General features: G+C 36.3%; 2 protein-coding genes across 3 annotated transcripts; both read right to left on the bottom strand.

Moving 5' to 3' along the window:
• Positions 1-2,885: 2,885 nt before the first annotated feature.
• Positions 2,886-5,594, bottom strand: CngB (Cyclic nucleotide-gated ion channel subunit B). The gene is made up of 5 exons (XM_088036362.1): positions 5,323-5,594; positions 5,063-5,196; positions 4,482-5,016; positions 3,768-4,347; positions 2,886-3,720 (listed from the first exon to the last, which is right to left on the bottom strand). Exons 1-5 carry the CDS (start codon positions 5,347-5,349, stop codon positions 2,984-2,986), a joined length of 2,013 nt encoding a protein of 670 aa, XP_087892488.1. The 5' UTR covers positions 5,350-5,594; the 3' UTR covers positions 2,886-2,983.
• Positions 5,595-5,911: 317 nt separating this feature from the next.
• Positions 5,912-17,454, bottom strand: RasGAP1 (Ras GTPase activating protein 1). 2 transcript variants are annotated; one of them, XM_088036355.1, is made up of 12 exons: positions 17,387-17,454; positions 17,150-17,334; positions 16,806-16,926; positions 16,134-16,754; positions 13,317-13,509; positions 13,120-13,268; positions 9,488-9,908; positions 9,202-9,437; positions 7,511-7,617; positions 7,217-7,460; positions 6,841-7,164; positions 5,912-6,789 (listed from the first exon to the last, which is right to left on the bottom strand). In XM_088036355.1, exons 2-12 carry the CDS (start codon positions 17,196-17,198, stop codon positions 6,717-6,719), a joined length of 2,538 nt encoding a protein of 845 aa, XP_087892481.1. In that variant the 5' UTR covers positions 17,199-17,334; positions 17,387-17,454; the 3' UTR covers positions 5,912-6,716. The 2 variants fall into 2 exon arrangements, with proteins under 2 accessions (XP_087892481.1, XP_087892480.1); XM_088036354.1 differs by having other exon boundaries at positions 17,150-17,453.
• Positions 17,455-18,714: the final 1,260 nt, after the last annotated feature.

Raw genomic sequence — 18,714 nt, 5'->3', positions numbered from 1 at the left:
ATTATCCTGAAAGTTGAATGTCTAACAATAGGAAAATTCGTATTTAAAGGCTACAAAATTATTCCTTTTTTAATAAATCAATGAATGTGATAAAGTTTCGTCACAATTTTTCTTCTGTCATGATTTCTTCTACTAACTCAAAGAGCAATACACAAAAGTTCTTATGGAATTATGTGTTATTGTAATTTTTTATCAATCAATGCTATTCTACGTGATTTTTTAGATTTTCTGGAATTCTCGGGCATTTTTAAATTGATGACTTTTTAAGATTTCCTTAGATTTAAGACGAAGCATTCAAATATACAAATTTTGATTAGCCTCTTATTGTATTGCTTCCACGTCCGAGCCGTCCATATGTGCAATGCAGACGTTGGGGGCGGCCAAATAACTCCGACTTATTAAGATAATGTTCAAATTGAATAAATTTTAAAGACCCAAACAAAATAACCGTTTGAATTTAAGATATTATTTCTAATTATTTTTATTCATAGCTTTAATATGTAGTAGGGAAAGTCTTATAGTGTCGAACAGCGTGTAACGCCGGACATTGTAGATTTCTACAAGAAGAAATTATAGAAAAAAATTAATAATAAAGTCATTATAAAGTTAGAAAGCCATTATCAACCAACGATAGATAATGTACTATCAAATACCTGTCGGTTAGTAGTAAAATTGTAAAAACCGTTTTGTTGGTGTTTTAGTGAGTTTTTGTTTGTAAAATTTTCTGCCAAACGTGAATGTTCTTATAATCAATTTACTTCCCGTCATGTACCATTTTAGTAGAAGTGTTATTCTACAGGTGTCCTAGAACTCATGACCCATAGAGCAAGGGAGAGTGCCGGCAGCCATACAAATGTTAAATTGTAAAACAAAAATTGCTTAAGTTTAATAGTATTCCAGAAAGGATAAAAATTAACAACCAATCCCGGAAGCTTATTCTAGAGATGGAGTAAAATTTCCTAGGCAACGAGAGTGTAATTTATTAACCGATTTTCAAATTCTGTTCAGCTTCCGGATTGGCTACCTTTTTTTGGTCTTAGCTCGATTATTTTTTGAGCTAGAAAAATTTTGTTTCGAAATTTTAGTTCAGAGTTTTGCCTTCATAAGCCCTTTTTTTTCTGGGTCACGTGTTCTGGGACACTCTGTATAATCTAAGTAAAAAAGCATATTTAAAAAAAATGTCAGTTATCTAATACCGGACAGATGTTTAAAAAAATAATAAAAACGTTAAAACGGCTAAGAGATAACATTTAACTTAAATTAATGACAAATTTTAACGAAAAAACTTAGAAATTGTTCGGAGATAAAAAAAAACAGTGGAAAATGACAAAAATGAAGAAGAAACAAAGTGTATGTTTTGTAATGAAACAGATTGGGTTGCGTGCCAAATTTGTGACAATTGGGCACATGAAAGCTGCACCAGCCTTAAAAAGAAACATTATATGTATGTTTTCTATAAAAACACATAGTTTTTCATTAAAATTTTTGGTGTCAGGCCTTACCCGCCACAAAAAATCAGTTTTACTTAATACGACGAAAATATTTGCAGTTTTAAAATTAAATTGTTTATTTTTTTTAATTTTAAATATTGATTTATTGTTATTAAATTATTTTACAAAAAAGAAGATAAAAATATTATTTTTAGACGACTTAAATCGAAAATGGAATTTTTAGGCCTCAAAAACGGCCTAAAAGTAAGTATTTTCTGGCCGCAAGCATTTTTGGCCAATTTATGCTGGCGCCATCTGTCCATAGTTTTGTATATTACATCAAGATACCGACATTACCCCCAATTTTATAATAACTTGGGTAAAATCAAATAGTCAAACTGCTGTACGTGTTGAATTATTGAAAATGAACATGTCTAGCAGTGCTGCTGCAACAACATCAAAAAGCACATTAAACCTAAATCATACAAAATGTGAAGCTACACATGCCGAAACTGCGAATGTAAATAAAGAACTTTCTGAAGGTTTCATAAATATTTACAATTATTCAGTGATAAAGTAATAAGTGATTAAATTAATAAATCATAAATAAAAATTTAAATTTAATGATGTCGCCTAAAAAATCTTGTGTGTGGCCAAAAAGTGCCAATATGCCCTCGCCTTTTTTCTGGCCTCGGCCATTAAAAAATGGCTCGGCCAAAAAAGAAACACTTTTTGGGTTTGGTACACAAATAGCTATTTTCGTACGTGTGTCCGGTGCTACCAGACTTTTTCCTATACCAAGAACCACTATGATCAATTTCGTTGCAAACTGCCATTAGAGACTCGTAATTCCGTCCTATTATATTTCGTGTCGCTTATTCACTCTGGGAGCATTTAAAAATAAACGTGCCTGTCGGTTCTGAGATTCGGCAACTTTTCTGAGTGTTTAATCCTTTCAAATGACTCTGATAAAAGTGCGTTCAACAAATAATATCCTTTGAGTGTTTTTTACCTTTGGTACTACATAGTTAATAAGAAAGAAGTGTACAAAATTGTAATTTACAAAATGAAGAAAAAATATTTATAATAGCCAAATATTCGTAATATCGAGGCTTGGTTTACCGAAAGTTAATTAAAAATTAAATGTTTATTTCGGTTAAGTTAAGTGTTAAAATAGCGTGTTTTTTCGCCAATCAAATGTAGGCAATCCGCAATCATCAAATTAAATGCCCGATTAAGTTAATGTCAATGAAATTATAATCTAAACTGGCCTATAATCTGTGAAATTTATGGGACATTTCTGTATTATTCCACAAGTTAATATTTTAAGATTTTTATTTTTTAAAAAGTGGGAATTATTGGATTACTATATTGTAAGAGAAAGTTGCCAGCTCCCGGTCAGATTGGCCTCGAGCATCAGAGGAAGAGGATTAAAGGTATTCACGCAACTAATCCAAGAAAAACGTGTTTAAAGTATCTAAATATTCTATTGCATATTTTTTTGACTGGCTGCATATCCTCGTATCTTTTTTACATATTTACAACAACCCACTTCAACTCATAGTCCTGTGCACTGTAACTTTCGCCTGAAAAGTCCTATCAATATTGGCACAATTCTTGATACTCGGCAAACTATTCCTGTATTTAAACCTATCGTACTCGGGGTTCCCCCTCGGCTTCCCGCGACTCCCATACCTCAACAACCGATTAGTCTTGGAATCAGGCGGCACAACCTGGAGCACCGTCTCCAACAACTTCGCTTGTTTCAGCGGCGGCGTCGGATTATCAATAATAATCATCGCATTATGTTTCCTCTCCAACGCCGCGTTCTTCTTCATGAGCATCTTCGCTTTTTTATTGAGCAATTCTTGAGCTTCCGGATAGTGCGACAGCGCCGCATTGAGATCAGCTTTGCTCAAAACGAACAAATTTGAATGTCCCTGGGATCTAACATCCGCTGTTCTTCGATTCATCCCGGAGATGCCGAGTAGACTAATTTCGCCAAAGACAGAGCCTTCGGAGAGGGTGGCAAGAACTTCGGTGTCTGTTCTGCCGATGACTTGGACTTTTCCAGATTGAATGATGTACATCTCTTTGCCGACGTCACCTTTCTTGCAGATGATGTCGCCGGGAAGGTAAATAACGGATTTTAACTGGAGGACAAGCTCGCGGAGAAGAGCTTCGTCGCAGTCAGCGAAGAGTTTTACTTTGCTGAGAGTTTGGATGTGGACGTTGATGGCGATGTCGGTTTTCATTTTGTGAGGCAAGCAGTCCATGATGTTGTTTTCATCTGAAACAGTTAACATGAAAAACTGTGGAGGAACGTGAAGGACGTACCAAGAGTGTGTTGAGTTTCCCACGTGTAATTAAACCACATCTGCACCCTCTTCTGCATGTCCTGCGGTAGATTCAACCTCCTCATGTACTCAAGAGTCTCATCAACCAATTTTCGGTACTCAGTTTTGGACCGCGTCGCCGTCGAAATTATATCTCTTATCTGTCCGATTAACAAAGCGAAGACAAACACTCCCATCAGCCAGGAGAAAGTCATGAACATGTACTCAATCTCTTGAGTCGGCTTCGGGTTTTTACCGATAGATGTTGCGGTTTTTGTCGCGAAGTAGAAACATTTAATATATGCGTTGTTGACACCGTCAAAGACGAAGTTATTGCTGCCGACTCCTTGCCACGCGGAAAACGCATAGTATGCGCATGCATTTAGATGGATTAAGTACATCATGTACATGAGGGTGCGGGTTATCCTTATTATGTAAGGATTAGCGAGGAGTTTATCCACGAAGCTGAAGAACTCGCGGAACGTGTGAAGTTTGAAGAAGCGAGGAAAGCGGAGGATTACGAAGTCTGGGCCTGTTATGAAGTAGAAGAGGTCTAAAGGGAGGAGCGAGATCAAGTCCAGCTAAAAAATAAAATCTGATTTTATTCATGTTAGAATGGTGGATGCGCCGGGATAAATACATTTCACCGACTTTGTTGTTTTTCTTTTCGAGCATCACAAATCTCAGAGAATCAATACGAACCCACTTCCATTACCTTGAAAGCCTTCTTCTTAATGTAGTTATGTCTCAGCTGCGCCATGTCAGTAACCCAAAACCCCTCGTTCAAATATTTAACTCTTGGCTGGATTAGAATCATATCGATAAAGTAAACAAAATCAGCTATGTAATCAAACGCCATCCACACTGGCCTATTCTGGGGTGTCTGATACGGAAAAGTGCTCCTCAATGGAATGACCCAAGCGTTATACATAACCGCCATGGCAGCGATGGACATCCACGAAATATACACTTTACTATTAGGATCGATAGTTTTGTTATCTACAACATATTTAACGTTCCTATAGATAAAATTCGATTTGGTTTTGGTCTGGACGACAACTTCCACACTCTTATCTGAGGTACTAAGTTTAGGTTTTCTCGTCACAGGAGTTGGCTCCACTGTCTCCCTACTGCTGATCGACGAGGGGGTTGCCGGGGTCTCTATATGTTCCCTGGCGGCTTGAGCTCTCGTGCTAAAAGCTTCCACGAGGTGGCGGATGCGGTCTTGGATAAACTGGCGATTTGCAGACCTACAAAAACTCACGTACTCTCAATAAAATAAAAATTTACACTTACGTCGCCACGTTGTCCACACTCACACTGTCGTTACTCTTGTGATACCGGGCGACTGGTCCACTGCACCACGACGTCTGTCCACTGCTCTTATTCACAACTTGGTCCAAAGATAACTTTTCCGGATACACCATTCTCTGGAACGTAAGTTTTCGTTGTGAGCAATGACAACAAGCGCTGCGTGCTTAGAATCGACAACTCGAATTAAATAAAGTGATTTAAACAATTACTGGCAGCAAGCAATTATTTTGTTAAGTGATTACCTTTTTGAAGCGGTAAATGTTTTCCATTTCTGACTATTAATGCGCGTTGCGTGTCATCCAGATAGCTACTAGAGACATGAAAAGAGAACGGCGACGGGAAGGACGTTACCATGGCTACAGTGTTTTTGGATCGATTTTGAGATTAGATTTCCATAATTAAAATGATGGGCTTGTGGGTGCCAGATTAATTAACGCAGACCGCGTCAAGGTAACAATGGATGAGTCACTTGAATTATTACAGTTAATAGGTCATAGTGATCAATTGAATTTTTTATCTAGCCGGCTGGCACTGGACGTGTGTCTTAACTTGGCATGAATACATCAAATTACTAACAGAATGTTAGGGAATGACAGATATCAAGACATACGTTCGTAGTTACAGCCAACTAGATTTAAAATTGAAATTTGGTGGATGCGCCGGTGACAAATAACGCAATGAATTTATTTCAAACTTGGACTTACCGTGGTTACTTTTTTATTGTAGTTTTTCAAATGAGACGCAGTGTGCAAACAGCAATTAGTGTCTGTTTGGAAAGTAATTAAAAACAAATATTTATTGTTGAAATGAATGCGGGTTTAAAATAATAATAAAATTTATTTGAAATAAGTTTTGAAATTTCATAACACTTAAATCAACGTGAACAGTACAAACAACTTTTTAAGAAAGTTAATAAGTTAATAAAAACGATAATTAACATTACATTAAATGCGAAATTATAATTATAAAAAACACCAAATTACATATTAAAACGAATTTTCTTTTTCTCTAACGGCTATGGAGTTTCTAGCTACTAAGCGGTACCGTTTGACGTTAGACTGCTTGATAATTTTGGGCTACATTAGGAAAGTGGTACACAGAATTGTTAAGAAGTTTCACATGTCATTAATATAAAATTAAAAAAGATTAAAAAAGCTGTTACTCAAACAACAAAACAGTATTAAAAAATAAATGAACTTCAATTTATAAATGCCCTGCGTTCATGGCCTCTAACAATTATTTACACTATACATTACAGTATCTAAAATATCATCCTTATAAATTTCCTCTGTACGGATAAAATGTTAGTAAAAATAATTCACGTATACGCAATGACTTTCCTTAAAATTACAACCCTGCATCGACGCTATTATAAGGATGTATTTATATAAGACACGCTTTTTACAACGTATTTGTACTCACGTAATACAAAGAAATAAAAACAATATAAATATACACTGGAAAAACTAAAACAATGATTGTCTTTAAAACCTTAATAACTAATCAAAAATATATTCCCGACATTAAGATTAGGGTTTCTTTTAGAATAATACACTGGTGTTCTTTAATTGCTTAAATTAATTTTGCAGTCTTCAAATTGAGATTTTTGTTGTATTTTGTACAGTGCCGGAAGTAATTATCGCCGTAAGAACGAATCAAGGTTCATCTTCGATGCCAACAAATAGTTGTCGTCACCAATCGGAGCAGCTCTACAACAAAAACAGTCATTTATGCAACAAACCAAAATCTTTTTTACTCACAGGCTGCCGTATTTCGTGTCTTTCGCTAACATGCGCATGTACGTCTTATGTTTGGTTTCGATTTTCGTAGCAACGTCTCTTAACTCCCGCAAGACGATAAAACAGTCCTTGAAGTCTTGAATTCCGTTCGACTTGAACTGGAGTATACCTTTGAGAAACGTGTCTGGCTGACATATTATCATCTCCAGACGGTTCATCTGAGATATAATCAAAGAGTGAATCCTCTGCAGCTCCCTCTCCGGGTCTAATGTTATATGAAAATTATTGCTTTCATGTGAGGAGACTTTACTGCAACCAGGAGCGAGCTCGTTGAACGACTCACAACTAAAAAAATCCTTCGAATGAAGACACTCAAAAATGGAATTGAGGGACTTACCATGACCATTTCCCATTGATAAACGCGCACGGGTGGTACTGGTTCAACCGATTTTGGTTCGTCTGGCACATCTTCGTGAGGAGATCCACCCATTCTTTCTCTTCGACGCAATTCGCGGCTTGGACGTACAAAGTTCGGCCGTCTTGGACTATCTGGAACATGTTCTTCATTTTGAAGGACTTTTCGGTGAGGCGTTCCACGGCCAGGATATTGGAGAGCGGTATCTGACAGAGGGCTTCTTTCCCTGAAGGACACGATACAGTCATTTTTTTTTATAATGTTGGTAGAACTTACCTTTACTCTTCGAGTAGCTTAAACTATGAGTGGTCAGCCTGAAATATCTTTGTTTGAAATTCTTCCTTCCGAATCGTTTTCTTCCTTGAGCACGTTTGATCATCAGTCTGTCGAAGAAAGAAGTGTGATTTTTGGGGATGTAAAGTGGTGTTTTCAGGGTTGTTCTTAAACGTCACAAATTATTATGAAGACTTGAAAATTTGTAATTTCTTTGCAAAAGTTCTTTGGTGGTTTTCAAGACAATTCATTAATAGATATTTATTATACAGGGTCCGGCAACACTTGTGTCCACCCCCAAAATCGTCTTTAATGTTAAAGATTAAATTTTGAAAATTTGCATACGCTCACAGTTGACAAAACTCTAGAAGCTGACGCAAAAATTTGTTTTTTATCACTGATAGTTTTGGCGTCGCGACACCTTAAAAATGTAATTTTTAGTTAATTGTGAGGGTTTGTGATATCAACCAATAATTTAATTTTTTTATATTAATTTAATTTCAATATAAATGTGTTAAAAATATCTCAGTTGTCATTTTAGATTCAATGTAAATTGTCTCCAAAATTTGAGAAAAAAATGCTGTTTTATCAAGTTAGTTTCCAATTTCATTACGTCAAAATTGGGAACTACGTTTACACCCATCTGTCAACATCTTGTGTCACAAATGACATCTATCCTTTGGTTCGCTTTAGATTGTAACAAATGTCTTACTGTCGCTTTGTCGATGTTAATTAACGATTTCTGGTGTCCATAAAGTACCACATACCTGTGTTAATCAAAATTAACCTTTATAAGAGTGAACCAAGTGACTTGTGAAATTCTGGTGTAAACGTAGTTTGCCGCTGCGCTGTCAGAATTTTGAAAACTAACTTGATAAAACAGCGTTTTTTTTCGCAAATTTTAAACACGATTTGCATTAGATTTAAAATTAAAACTTAGATATTTGTATCACAGTTATGTTGGAAAAAAATTGAATTCGCGAATATTTCCGCTAAAACTCGAAAATCGCTAAAAATGATATTTCTTAGACGTCGCGACGCCAACCAAACCGTGATAAAAAACAAATTTTTGCGTCAGCTTCTAGAGCTTTGTTAACTATGAACGTATGCAAATTTTCAAAATTGTAACTTTAAAATTAAAGACGATTTTGGGGGTGGACACAAGTGTTGCCAGACCCTGTATAATAAGAGTGTAAAGAAGCAAATTATTCACGACAAAAAATCGTATTCTCTCGATCTAGATCTCGAGAATAACTGATTTTTGGAGTGAATAATTTGTTCTTACACTCGAATGTAATACTAGATTTTATCCAAAGTCTCTGTTGGTTGCAACTAAGGCATTAAAAGAATTGATAGAAGTGACAGCAGTGACAAATTTTTAGCATTTAGAAAGCCATGCGTACCTTGTCATGGAAATGTAGCATAATTTTCCTTATGGCTTCTAGAGAATAATAGAGTACTTTAATCTGTCTTAAATAAGTGAATAAAGACTACTTTATTAGTGCATTTTGGATAAAGATATCTTTAGAGGATTTTAGGGACCTTTTTAAGAATCACCCTGTATATTGTACAATTTAGAGAATTCTCAGCGTTTTGCGCTAAAAATGTAAAACTGACCTTTTGATTTCCCTGCACGCAGCAGTGGTGAAAAAACAATTAATATCAACGTTTCGCCCTTGGAGGAGCATACTCACCCCTCTTTTAAAGTAACCGGAGTATCATTATCCCTGTTCTCAGGATTCGAAATAGCCGAAATAATCTCTAAAAACTGCCGAACGGCCGTGACATGAGTATCCGTGTAAAATTCTTTGTACAACGACTCCATGTATTCTTCCTTGCAGACTTGTTGGCTCGAGCGGCAGCTCACCAAATTCCCCAAAGACTGAATGGTTTTCGAGATTAACGTCAACGTTCTATTCATTTGATTATCCTGCAATAACCGTGTCGTTACATCAATAACTAAAATTACCACAAACTTACAATTTGTTCGTTCGTCAGATCGAAAAGTCTGGGTCCTAATATCGCAGGTGCGAAAAATCTGAGAAAAATAAATCCCGATATAACCGAATATCGAACTTCTCTGTTTTCGGGGAACCGTTTCATCGCGCATTCTTTGAGATTGTAGAATATCTGGCACATGAGAGCTGGACAATGAACTGCACTTTGAGTTATTGCTTTGAAAACTTTGAGGACGTAAGTCTTGAGATTGTTGAGGTTCGTTTGGACGGTGTTGGAATCACGGACGCGCGTTGGATCGATTTCGCATGGTTTTCTTTCGCTGAAGATCAGCTCGATGGTTGGCCGAAGGGTCTTGTGGAGGTACTGGAGGCCGATGAGTCGCATCGCTTCGTCCATCATCTTCGAGACGAGAGTATTACCGCGGAATATTGTAGTCGGATCTCTGAAAAGAAAAAAAAATCTTGCACCGTCATAATTTCCGGTCGTGGATTCGAATTTCCACCTTTCCAAACAAAACAATCGCTCAATTAAACGTATCGATTCCACAAACGTGGGTGCAGTTCCACAATCAAATATTTATCCACTCATACAAAGTTACGAAACGGTGGGTGGCCTGTCAATGGAAATATGAGTGGGTTGGGGGTTGGGGGTGTCGTTTTCATTCATGAAATTGCCAACGTGGGCGCTCGCAATTTCGTTATCCGTTATATCCACCCCCGTTCTGTTTTTTTAAGAGATTAATTAATCTGAATTTTAGCAGAGTTGGAGTTTTCTTAATTATCGTGAAATTGCTTGTTTCTGCTTCGTTGAGGAAAGTTTTGATAAGTTGGTGGGCGGTCGTGCATAAATTGAACAAAAGCTTTTGTTGGCGTGTTTTGGAAATAACGTTCTGTTACAGAACAACTGCAGAACACACGTGATAAAGCAAAGCGAGGATTAAGATAACATAAAATTGCTTTTAAAACGTGATTCACTGTCCGTCAGAATTTGCTTTATGGCATAATGTTTAATTTTGTTTTTACAAAAACTAATTCCACTTCCTAGTTAAATAATTTTGTTGACTAATTAACGGAAAGTTGTACATATATAACAGTGAAGTCATCTTCTTTTAGCATTCTCTCATTTATCTCTTTCCCATATTTAATCTTTTTTAATCAAGGTTAAGTGCATCTTTTTCTCAGATTCCTTATTGTATTTCGTCATTTGACCAAATTAAACGTTTTTTACAATTAATTCAGTTTAAAATTGACTACCAGGAAACTCACTGATTAGCACAGCAAATTTAACATTTGCAAGTTGTCAAATTTACTACCAAAAATTTCCACAAGTTCAGATTACGATTAAATTAAACCTAATTGCACTAATTTCACGCACTACGATGAATTTAAGCGACACATTTTTTCAAAACTTGCAATTTTGATGTACACTACCGCTCAAAAGTATTTGCTCACTTAAAAATATTATTAATTCTTTTGCGATTTCGCGGTTATTTCTGCTAATTATGTGGTAAGCGATAATCATTGCACGCGTTAACTTAACTTTCTTCACCATTTCTGTACAAAACTGTCACTAATTTTTTGAGAAAACTTGAAGAACAATAAACTTCCGCAACCACAAATTAAAGAAGTTTTGTTGACAAACAACTTCAAGATATTAAAAAAACGTTATAAACAAACACTTTCGTCTTTGCATTTATAGGCTGATGGATTGTGAAAATATATGAAACGATAACTTTTTCAAAATTTTGAAAAGTACATTAAAAAATAAAAAAATTGATATTTTCTTAAAACATTAAAAAAAGAAAAAAATTGCTGTTAGCATCAATGAAGTATATAAACATGAAAACAAAAAACGCCAAACAATAGAGGAAGAAAGAAATTATTTTGGAGTCCTTGGAGGAATTTGACGTCATTTCTTCATCCAGTTTGAGCCATCTTGTGGTCGCCGTACGGAGAATCCACCACTTGTAAAAAGGTCTTCGTTATTTTCTTCAAATTCTTTGGATTTTTCTTCATTTCCTTTTATTCTGTACATTTCTTCGTGTTCGTTTCAAACGTTTTAAAATTCTCAGCTCAAACTTACTAAGATTTTTTTCGCAATTCTCTTTCTGTTCTATTTTTATTTATCTTTTATACGCGTCTTTCGCTTTAATAGAATCTTCTAGTTTAATTTTTTACATTTTATTTTTTTGTTTTGTTTTATTAGACTCTCTGTTTTACTATTATTGTCGTTTTATTTGTTTTTCTGCATTTCCTCACTTTTTAGGATTTTCCCAGTGTGAAATCTTCAATTAACACTCACCTCAGATTTTTCTGGATTAAGTTCTCTAAATTAATCACACAGGCCATGACTGAATAAGGTTGGCAACACTGACTATGAATCAGTCATTTGAAGTTATGTCATGTATCAAATGTCATTAAATACAGCGAAATGTCACTTTTAATTATCATTTTTCTATTGTCTTGTCAGTGTTATCAAATTATGAAAAAAAATCATGACCTGCTTTTACAAATTTGTTTACATAAAAATTTACAAAAAAATGTTTGTGGGCAAATACTTTTGAGCGGGAGTGTAACTATGCAAAATGTATTTTCCGACGACCACTATAAAATATGCCACATTTCATACAGTTTTCTCGTAGTGAAAATTTAAAATTGCAAACAATTTCAGTGCGAAGACGAACGAAGCGCGGACCCGTGTGCAATGAAAAATTTGAGATCTCTGATTGGCCGACAACGGTGTGTTTTTATATTGCACACAGGTTGACGCAGATCGGGCATTATCGGTATCTAACTTTCGGCGCAACGGCATAATTATTTTGTCCGCGGCTAGGTGCGCTGCCGAATGACATTTTAAGTTTTAACTTGCCCAGGGATAACTTGACGTGTTTTTGCACCGTTATTAGCAAGTGGAAGAGCGTAAAATATAAACTTTAATTAAAAAAATATATATTAACTCTGCGATTTTTGTGATCGTCAGAAAAATATCGTGTACAACACGTGTTGAAAATTCGATTTCACACTCGTTTGCTTAAGCCACTCGCCTACGGCTCGTGACTCAATTCTGCAAAACTCGTGTGAAATCTTTTATTTCCAACACTTGTTATACAATATACTATTCCATTATCATCGTCGTGGTCTCAAGTTCACCACGTTTGACACTTTGAGACCTTTGGTCATGTCTTTGTATGTTTTTTTTTACAATTTACATTTCGTAAATCCGAACGATCAACTTCCAAAAATAGTTCTGAATGAACCGATTGATTAATTTGTTACATTATCGACTGACACAAAAATCATGCATATCGTACATTACAAACATGGTCATGCAAATTATCGGTTTCTCAACTCGTTATCAATGTGCAATATTTATTTTTATTTCGTCCAACTTTCACATGTTCGTACCAAAATTTGATTGTGGAATGTCAGAATCTCAGTTCTGTAAACTTTCAATGAACAAACGACCTTGTTTCTAAAAATGGATAATAACAACTGTGATACTTTTATCGATAAATTGGCTCTTAATTAGTCTAGTAGCAATTATTGATTACGGTCAACATTACTAATCACATGTCTACCAACAGAAACATTTTGATTTGTGTATTATCGTAGGATTGTTTGTTTTTAGAACAATACTAGAATGAGATTACTTACGTCAACATTGAAATTTCAGCATCAGCCAGAGCTTTGATGATGGGGACGATCTGACCATGATGCATAAATATCCTGACCAATGGTTGTGCAATTTCTGTTTTACTGGAAATCAGCTCGCCAAGAACATAGACAGCGCTCGATGTGATTGGCTGCAAGAGTAAAATTAGCTCTCCTTCGACTCAAAACCGATTTTAAACCTTAGTTTGGACACTTTTCAAAAGGAGACTTCTGAGGGATTCGTAGATTTCAGCGGGGAAGACCCTGTCCTCGTTGTACTGGACCTGGAGTCTGAGAGATCCGAGGGAATTGTCTTGGGATAAGCGGGTTCCAGGGGGTGTTGAGTACGTGAAGGACGGACGATTTCTTGTGGATCTGGGCTGGAGGAAATACCTGAAAAACGATTAGAATATATCGACACGTCATGAAAAACGATGACGCTCATTTTTATGCAACCGCAAATAGGTATAGTTACTCATTCGCCACATCTGTGATTTAATTAATTAGTCATTGAATCAATTAAATTTACGACTTGGTTTACGACACTCATTGATACCCAGCGTTCGTTTTACAACAATAAATTCTCTCAACAGTCAAAACAACAATAAAAAACAATGGAAAATAAAATCCGGAATTCAAAGACTTCCAGTGTCGGAAGTGTTAAGATCGGACAAGTGACATTTCTGCGAAAGACACTTTTGGAACTATGTCAAGAATGTGACCTCAATCATTAAATTTCAGCGTTGATTAATTGATATTTTCCCTTTTCGGTACCGTGATAAGATCAGATTTATGGAATTAGAATTTCTCCGTATTGTTTCGACAGGTTATCGCAAACGGCCTTCGATGACAAATTTTCACACAGTTGGAATGATGTCATGAACCAGTTTCTTTGGAAAATTAAGATTTCCTTTGCATGTACGAAATTTACAATTCTTATTGTTCATTGTAAAACTGTAGTGTGATCGCCAGGTAAGATTTCATTCATGAGTTATGAGGGCGTATTTAAAGAGCGTTTTTCTCATGACTGCATGACATGTCGTCACGAGCAATTTTGCGGGTCTATCAACGACACGCAAAGCGATTTCCAAGCGCGACTCGATTTCGAAAAAGACGACTGACCATTGATAGCTGCCAATTAACTGTAAACTCTAAAAACGTAACAGATAACAGACCGGAAACGATGTACTTACACCGAAGGAAACTAACAGCAAATTTATTTAATTAGGACGCCAAGTTTTGTAAAAAGTGGATTTTTCGAATCGAGGAAAAGTGGTTAAACAAGTTTTTTTATCTATTATTGTCACTTCATGGAAGTCCCACAAGTCAGTTTTAGCCATCTTAATGTAATTATTACAGCACGTCTGTCGTCAGTCGTCATGACTTATGAATCATGAAAAACGGATACGACCAATGTGATCCTACGCAAAGTTCGTCACCGACGTTGTTTTATTATACAAAGCTTTGATGTTAATCTCACGGTTATTAACATGATTTTTAATCACATTTCTATTATGTATTTCCGTTAGTTAATTTAATCCGAAATACGGGTCAAATGGAAGTGTATGTTATAAATCACAAATAATTATTACCTGAGATTATCTACTTCGGTAATGAGAAAATGATAACCAAACAGACATTTGAGGTTTTATTATAGACTGCAAGTAATATCCTGTCACTGCTTGAACGAAGGTAATAATTTTACGATTACAGTTTAACGATGTAATAGCACTAATTGTACATCGTGATTTGGTGCTTTTTTAAAAGTGCATCAAAACTGCAACAAAATACAGTTTCAATCGTGAATTTATGGGTAGTAGACAAGAAAATTTAGATTGTTGTGTAATTGCATGTCAGCTGATTTTTGTGCTGATGTCATGATTAATTGGAAATTTTTAGCCCCTTTCTTTTAGAGATTTTTGCCTTGTTAATTCTGTTGTAGCGAAACACTTGATTACTTCGAACAGAAATAATTATTTATGGTATAAGTGGGTTATTTTGAATATTAGCTACAAGAGGTTTAGTTTGAATACCTCGAATAGGTAATTCCTAAGAACCCACGTATGCTATACAACGGTTTATCCAATATGTCGCAATTTTCACGTAATAACAGTGATGAGAGATGCGCAAAGAAATTTGACAATGTCATTGACATGGTTGTTGTTCACAAAGCATATAGGTGGCTATTTGCGCTATAACCCTCGCTGCTAAGGGTAATTTAACGCTATCAAAAGAAACGAAGGTTACTGCCATAAACAATCAAGCAATAGGTAAATTAAAAATTAAACTACTGCTTAATCGTCTATGGTTATTGCTTACAAGCAAGTTTTTCGCTACTTTTCTCGTTTAAAAGTGTGAAGTAAAGCGTCACATTACTATGACATATTAGATAAAATAATAAAATAAAAACTCGCATGACATGGGGTAAAAAAGTGGTTAAACTTGTCTTGGAATAACTGACAATTCTAAGGTAAACAAAAACATAAACACTTGCAAAAACGTGCTGTTTACCTCAATTAGTGTATCTATCAATGGTTTGAAATGAGTGAATATGACGATTGCAGCAAAAGGTAAGACAAAAAGTGGCAACTAAACGAATAGCCTCTATTACATGGGGTAAAATACAATTAAAAGAACATGACTGTGAATATTAGTCATTGAATAATCACAACTTGGCACTGCTGAGGTAAATAAGGTGAGCTGGTGAGCACTTAAACAAAGAACGTTCTTTTTACCTCAAATACAACAAATGTAATGACATCAGTGCTGAAATAGTCACCATGTAACATGACCTCATGACAAGCGACAATCTGAGTGACTAGAGCGACAGGAAAGTCACAAAAACACGAGGCATATTTAGACAGTTGTCGGGAAACAAATGAACAAATTGATTTGGGGTAAAAGTAGAACATGAGCATTCTTTCAGTACAATAAATGTAAACTTGATCAAACATGAGGTAATAGCAATGTAAAATGACCTCATAGGAAAAGGAGTGTGTTTTTTACCCTAAACTTACCACGCATTCCTATGCGCCGCATTCTGCTGCTGTATCCCACTCAGCTGCACTCTCACTTCTCCCAAAAAAACGTCATCCCCCATGCCTGGAGCATCATGCCAAATGGACACATTCAACTCACAAATCTCAGCCTCCCCTTCCCCACACAACCCCTCTTTAGCCTCATACGCGTCAAAAGTAAACACTTCGTCAAACTGCGGAGACGTCGTTTTTTTCCTAACCTTAGTCCTCTTTGAAACAGTCTTTCGGTTCATATAAGTCACACAAGCCACAGCATATGGATCACATGCACCATTTTTAAGCGTCAGATCCAGACATTTCACTACTTGAACCGATAAACGGTCGTTCCTCGCGTAATTCGTCACATTTTTATTCTTTTGGTAGCTTGAAGTGAATTTGAGTTCGATGTTAACTGTGCCTTGGACTTCTGAGTCTGCATCTACGGGTTTTATAGCAAACCAGTGGTCTTTGTTGTTGTAAGAAGAGAGTTCCTCCCGCTTTATGGCAACTTTACCCAAGACTTTGTTCTGTTTGAGGTGTTTGTCTCTGTCGAAGAGGTAGATGGAGATGTAGCGGAACTCGCGGGGGATCTCGAATTGGTATTCCTCGCCAAAAAAGGGGCTAAAAAAGAGTTTATTGAAGCCGAGGGGTGTGGAACAAGTTGGGACTTACTTGAGAGTCTTTTCGGCTGTCTTAGTCCTGTAGATTTCCTCCTGATCCAGAGACAGAGTGCAGTAGACATCTCTGGTGACCGAAGATAAATTAGATCTAGGTTGTAGTTGCTTGGCTTCTCCTGTAAAAAGACGTTTGGCGTGTTAATACAAGCACGACTCTGTTATTTTAACGAAAAGCTTCGAAAAATAGTTACCACCTGCTTGTGTTTAAACCTCAAAATGTCAACAAAGCACCGTTGACATTTAACAACAAAAGACGATCGTTTGTTTCACGTCTTACCAACCCATCGATAACAACACGAATTCCACTAATCCCATTAAATAAAATCGTTAATTACTCACCGATTTTAATTTTGAGCCTTTCCTTGACTCTTACTGAGACGTCCGCCATGTTTCTGTCTACTCCATGTTCTGTTGAAAAAATGAATGGATCGGTTTGACATGAGTACAGTACAGTCGACCGAATCTAGTCGCCCAGTTCCATAGCCGACTTGACCAGTTTCGCGGTGAAAAAAGGCGCCATTTTTCTAAAATGGGGGAAATGAATGGGGCTGCTTGACACGTGCTGATGTTATTCACCACTCGATTTTATGAATGAATCGACGAGGAAGGCGACACTCGACTGGATACGGTAGCCGGGGCAAATCGTTACAAAGTAGCGCAAACAGCGCAAGATCCAAATGTATGAATGAACAGAAAAAGCGCATAGCGTTCCCGTAATTTATCTATTGCCATTAATAAGTCATGGAAAATGAGGTGAGAGCACGTGGAATTGGGCGATTTTGGGGGATGGGTCGATATGGGAAAATGACGTCATGAATGTGAAGTCATTCGGGTGGATAAGTATTGACGCACACCCCCGCAATGTGGAACACGAAAATTCGATTTATGAATGGGTTTGGTACGGAAAACATGGGCGAGGAAAGAGAAAATGACACCGGAAGTGGCGGCGATAAGCGAGACGCCAAAATTCCGCAATTTGTCGGATATTTTGATCATTTAAATTCAGATTAAACTTTTAGTTAAAATGGTAATTAATGTTGCACAAGTTTGACTGTATTTAAAGATTTCGAATAAAATTTATTGAATTTTTCTCGAGGTTTTTTTCTGTTTTTTCTATTTCCCTTTAGATATTTAGAATTTGGAGGACTTTAGATATCCACTGCCTGTCTAGACATAACTCTTTCTTTGTAACTGAAGACAGTAAATCCCTCAACAATAAATAACACCCAGAAATATTTGATTATAAATATAGCAGCAACCCTAAATCACCTTACATTTGTGTCATCTCAGAAGGCAGTATCGAATAACACTCAGACGAAGACGGTGTTATTAATAGAAGAATTAATTTTCCATCTTCCAACAGCTGAAATGCATGAAAATTTGAGAAATTATGACACATCCCAATTCACGTACTAAAAGTCGAGTCTCATGTTACATTTCCGTTATTTTAGTACCGGTTTGTCATTTCCTGCGTATTAATGACATAGGGCAGGGTTACTCTTCAGTAGTATATAAATGTAACTTCTGGACCAGGACGCTCATGCGAAAATCCTTTTGCCGATCTTTAAAGATCATCCTGTATATCTTGCCCTTGCCCGACTCCCCAATTTGCCGCCCCACTGATAACCACACCATAAAGATCGTTAAAAAAACACCCATAAACTAGTTTTCCTGTCGGCGCCATTCTACTTAAATGAACCAGAAAGTAACAATGCCCGACTTATTGATGTCCACGATTTATCGTAATTTATTAATGCCAAGAATCGACATCGGCACAGTCAATAAATGTATTATATTTTATCACGTTCTTATCGTTTATTTGATTGAACCCAAATATGTACATTAATGGAGGCCATTTGACGTTTTCTTTGTTACAACATTTTTCCAACAGAAGCTACAATTAT

This window comes from Gnatocerus cornutus, chromosome 5 (assembly GCF_029298725.1).
Source record: "Gnatocerus cornutus isolate USDA-ARS CGAHR chromosome 5, icGnaCorn1.1, whole genome shotgun sequence".
Lineage (NCBI taxonomy): Eukaryota > Metazoa > Arthropoda > Insecta > Coleoptera > Tenebrionidae > Gnatocerus > Gnatocerus cornutus.
The sequence above is the reverse complement of the archived record's forward strand: the minus strand, read 5'-3'. Positions and strand labels throughout refer to the sequence as shown.

What these genes read in the sequence shown, in the direction of transcription:
- CngB (XM_088036362.1), bottom strand. Translation starts at nt 5,349, where the DNA reads ATGGAAAACATTTACCGCTTCAAAAAG. An exon ending in AGTGTGGACAACGTGGCGAC is followed by an intron (nt 5,017 to 5,062) that starts GTAAGTGTAAAT and finishes GAGTTTTTGTAG; the next exon opens with GTCTGCAAATCGCCAGTTTA. An exon ending in TTAAGAAGAAGGCTTTCAAG is followed by an intron (nt 4,348 to 4,481) that starts GTAATGGAAGTG and finishes TTTATTTTTTAG; the next exon opens with CTGGACTTGATCTCGCTCCT.
- RasGAP1 (XM_088036355.1), bottom strand. Translation starts at nt 17,198, where the DNA reads ATGGCGGACGTCTCAGTAAGAGTCAAGGAAAGGCTCAAAATTAAAATC. An exon ending in GCTGAAATTTCAATGTTGAC is followed by an intron (nt 9,909 to 13,119) that starts GTAAGTAATCTC and finishes TTTTCTTTTCAG; the next exon opens with AGATCCGACTACAATATTCC. An exon ending in GACACGAAATACGGCAGCCT is followed by an intron (nt 6,790 to 6,840) that starts GTGAGTAAAAAA and finishes TTTTTGTTGTAG; the next exon opens with AGCTGCTCCGATTGGTGACG.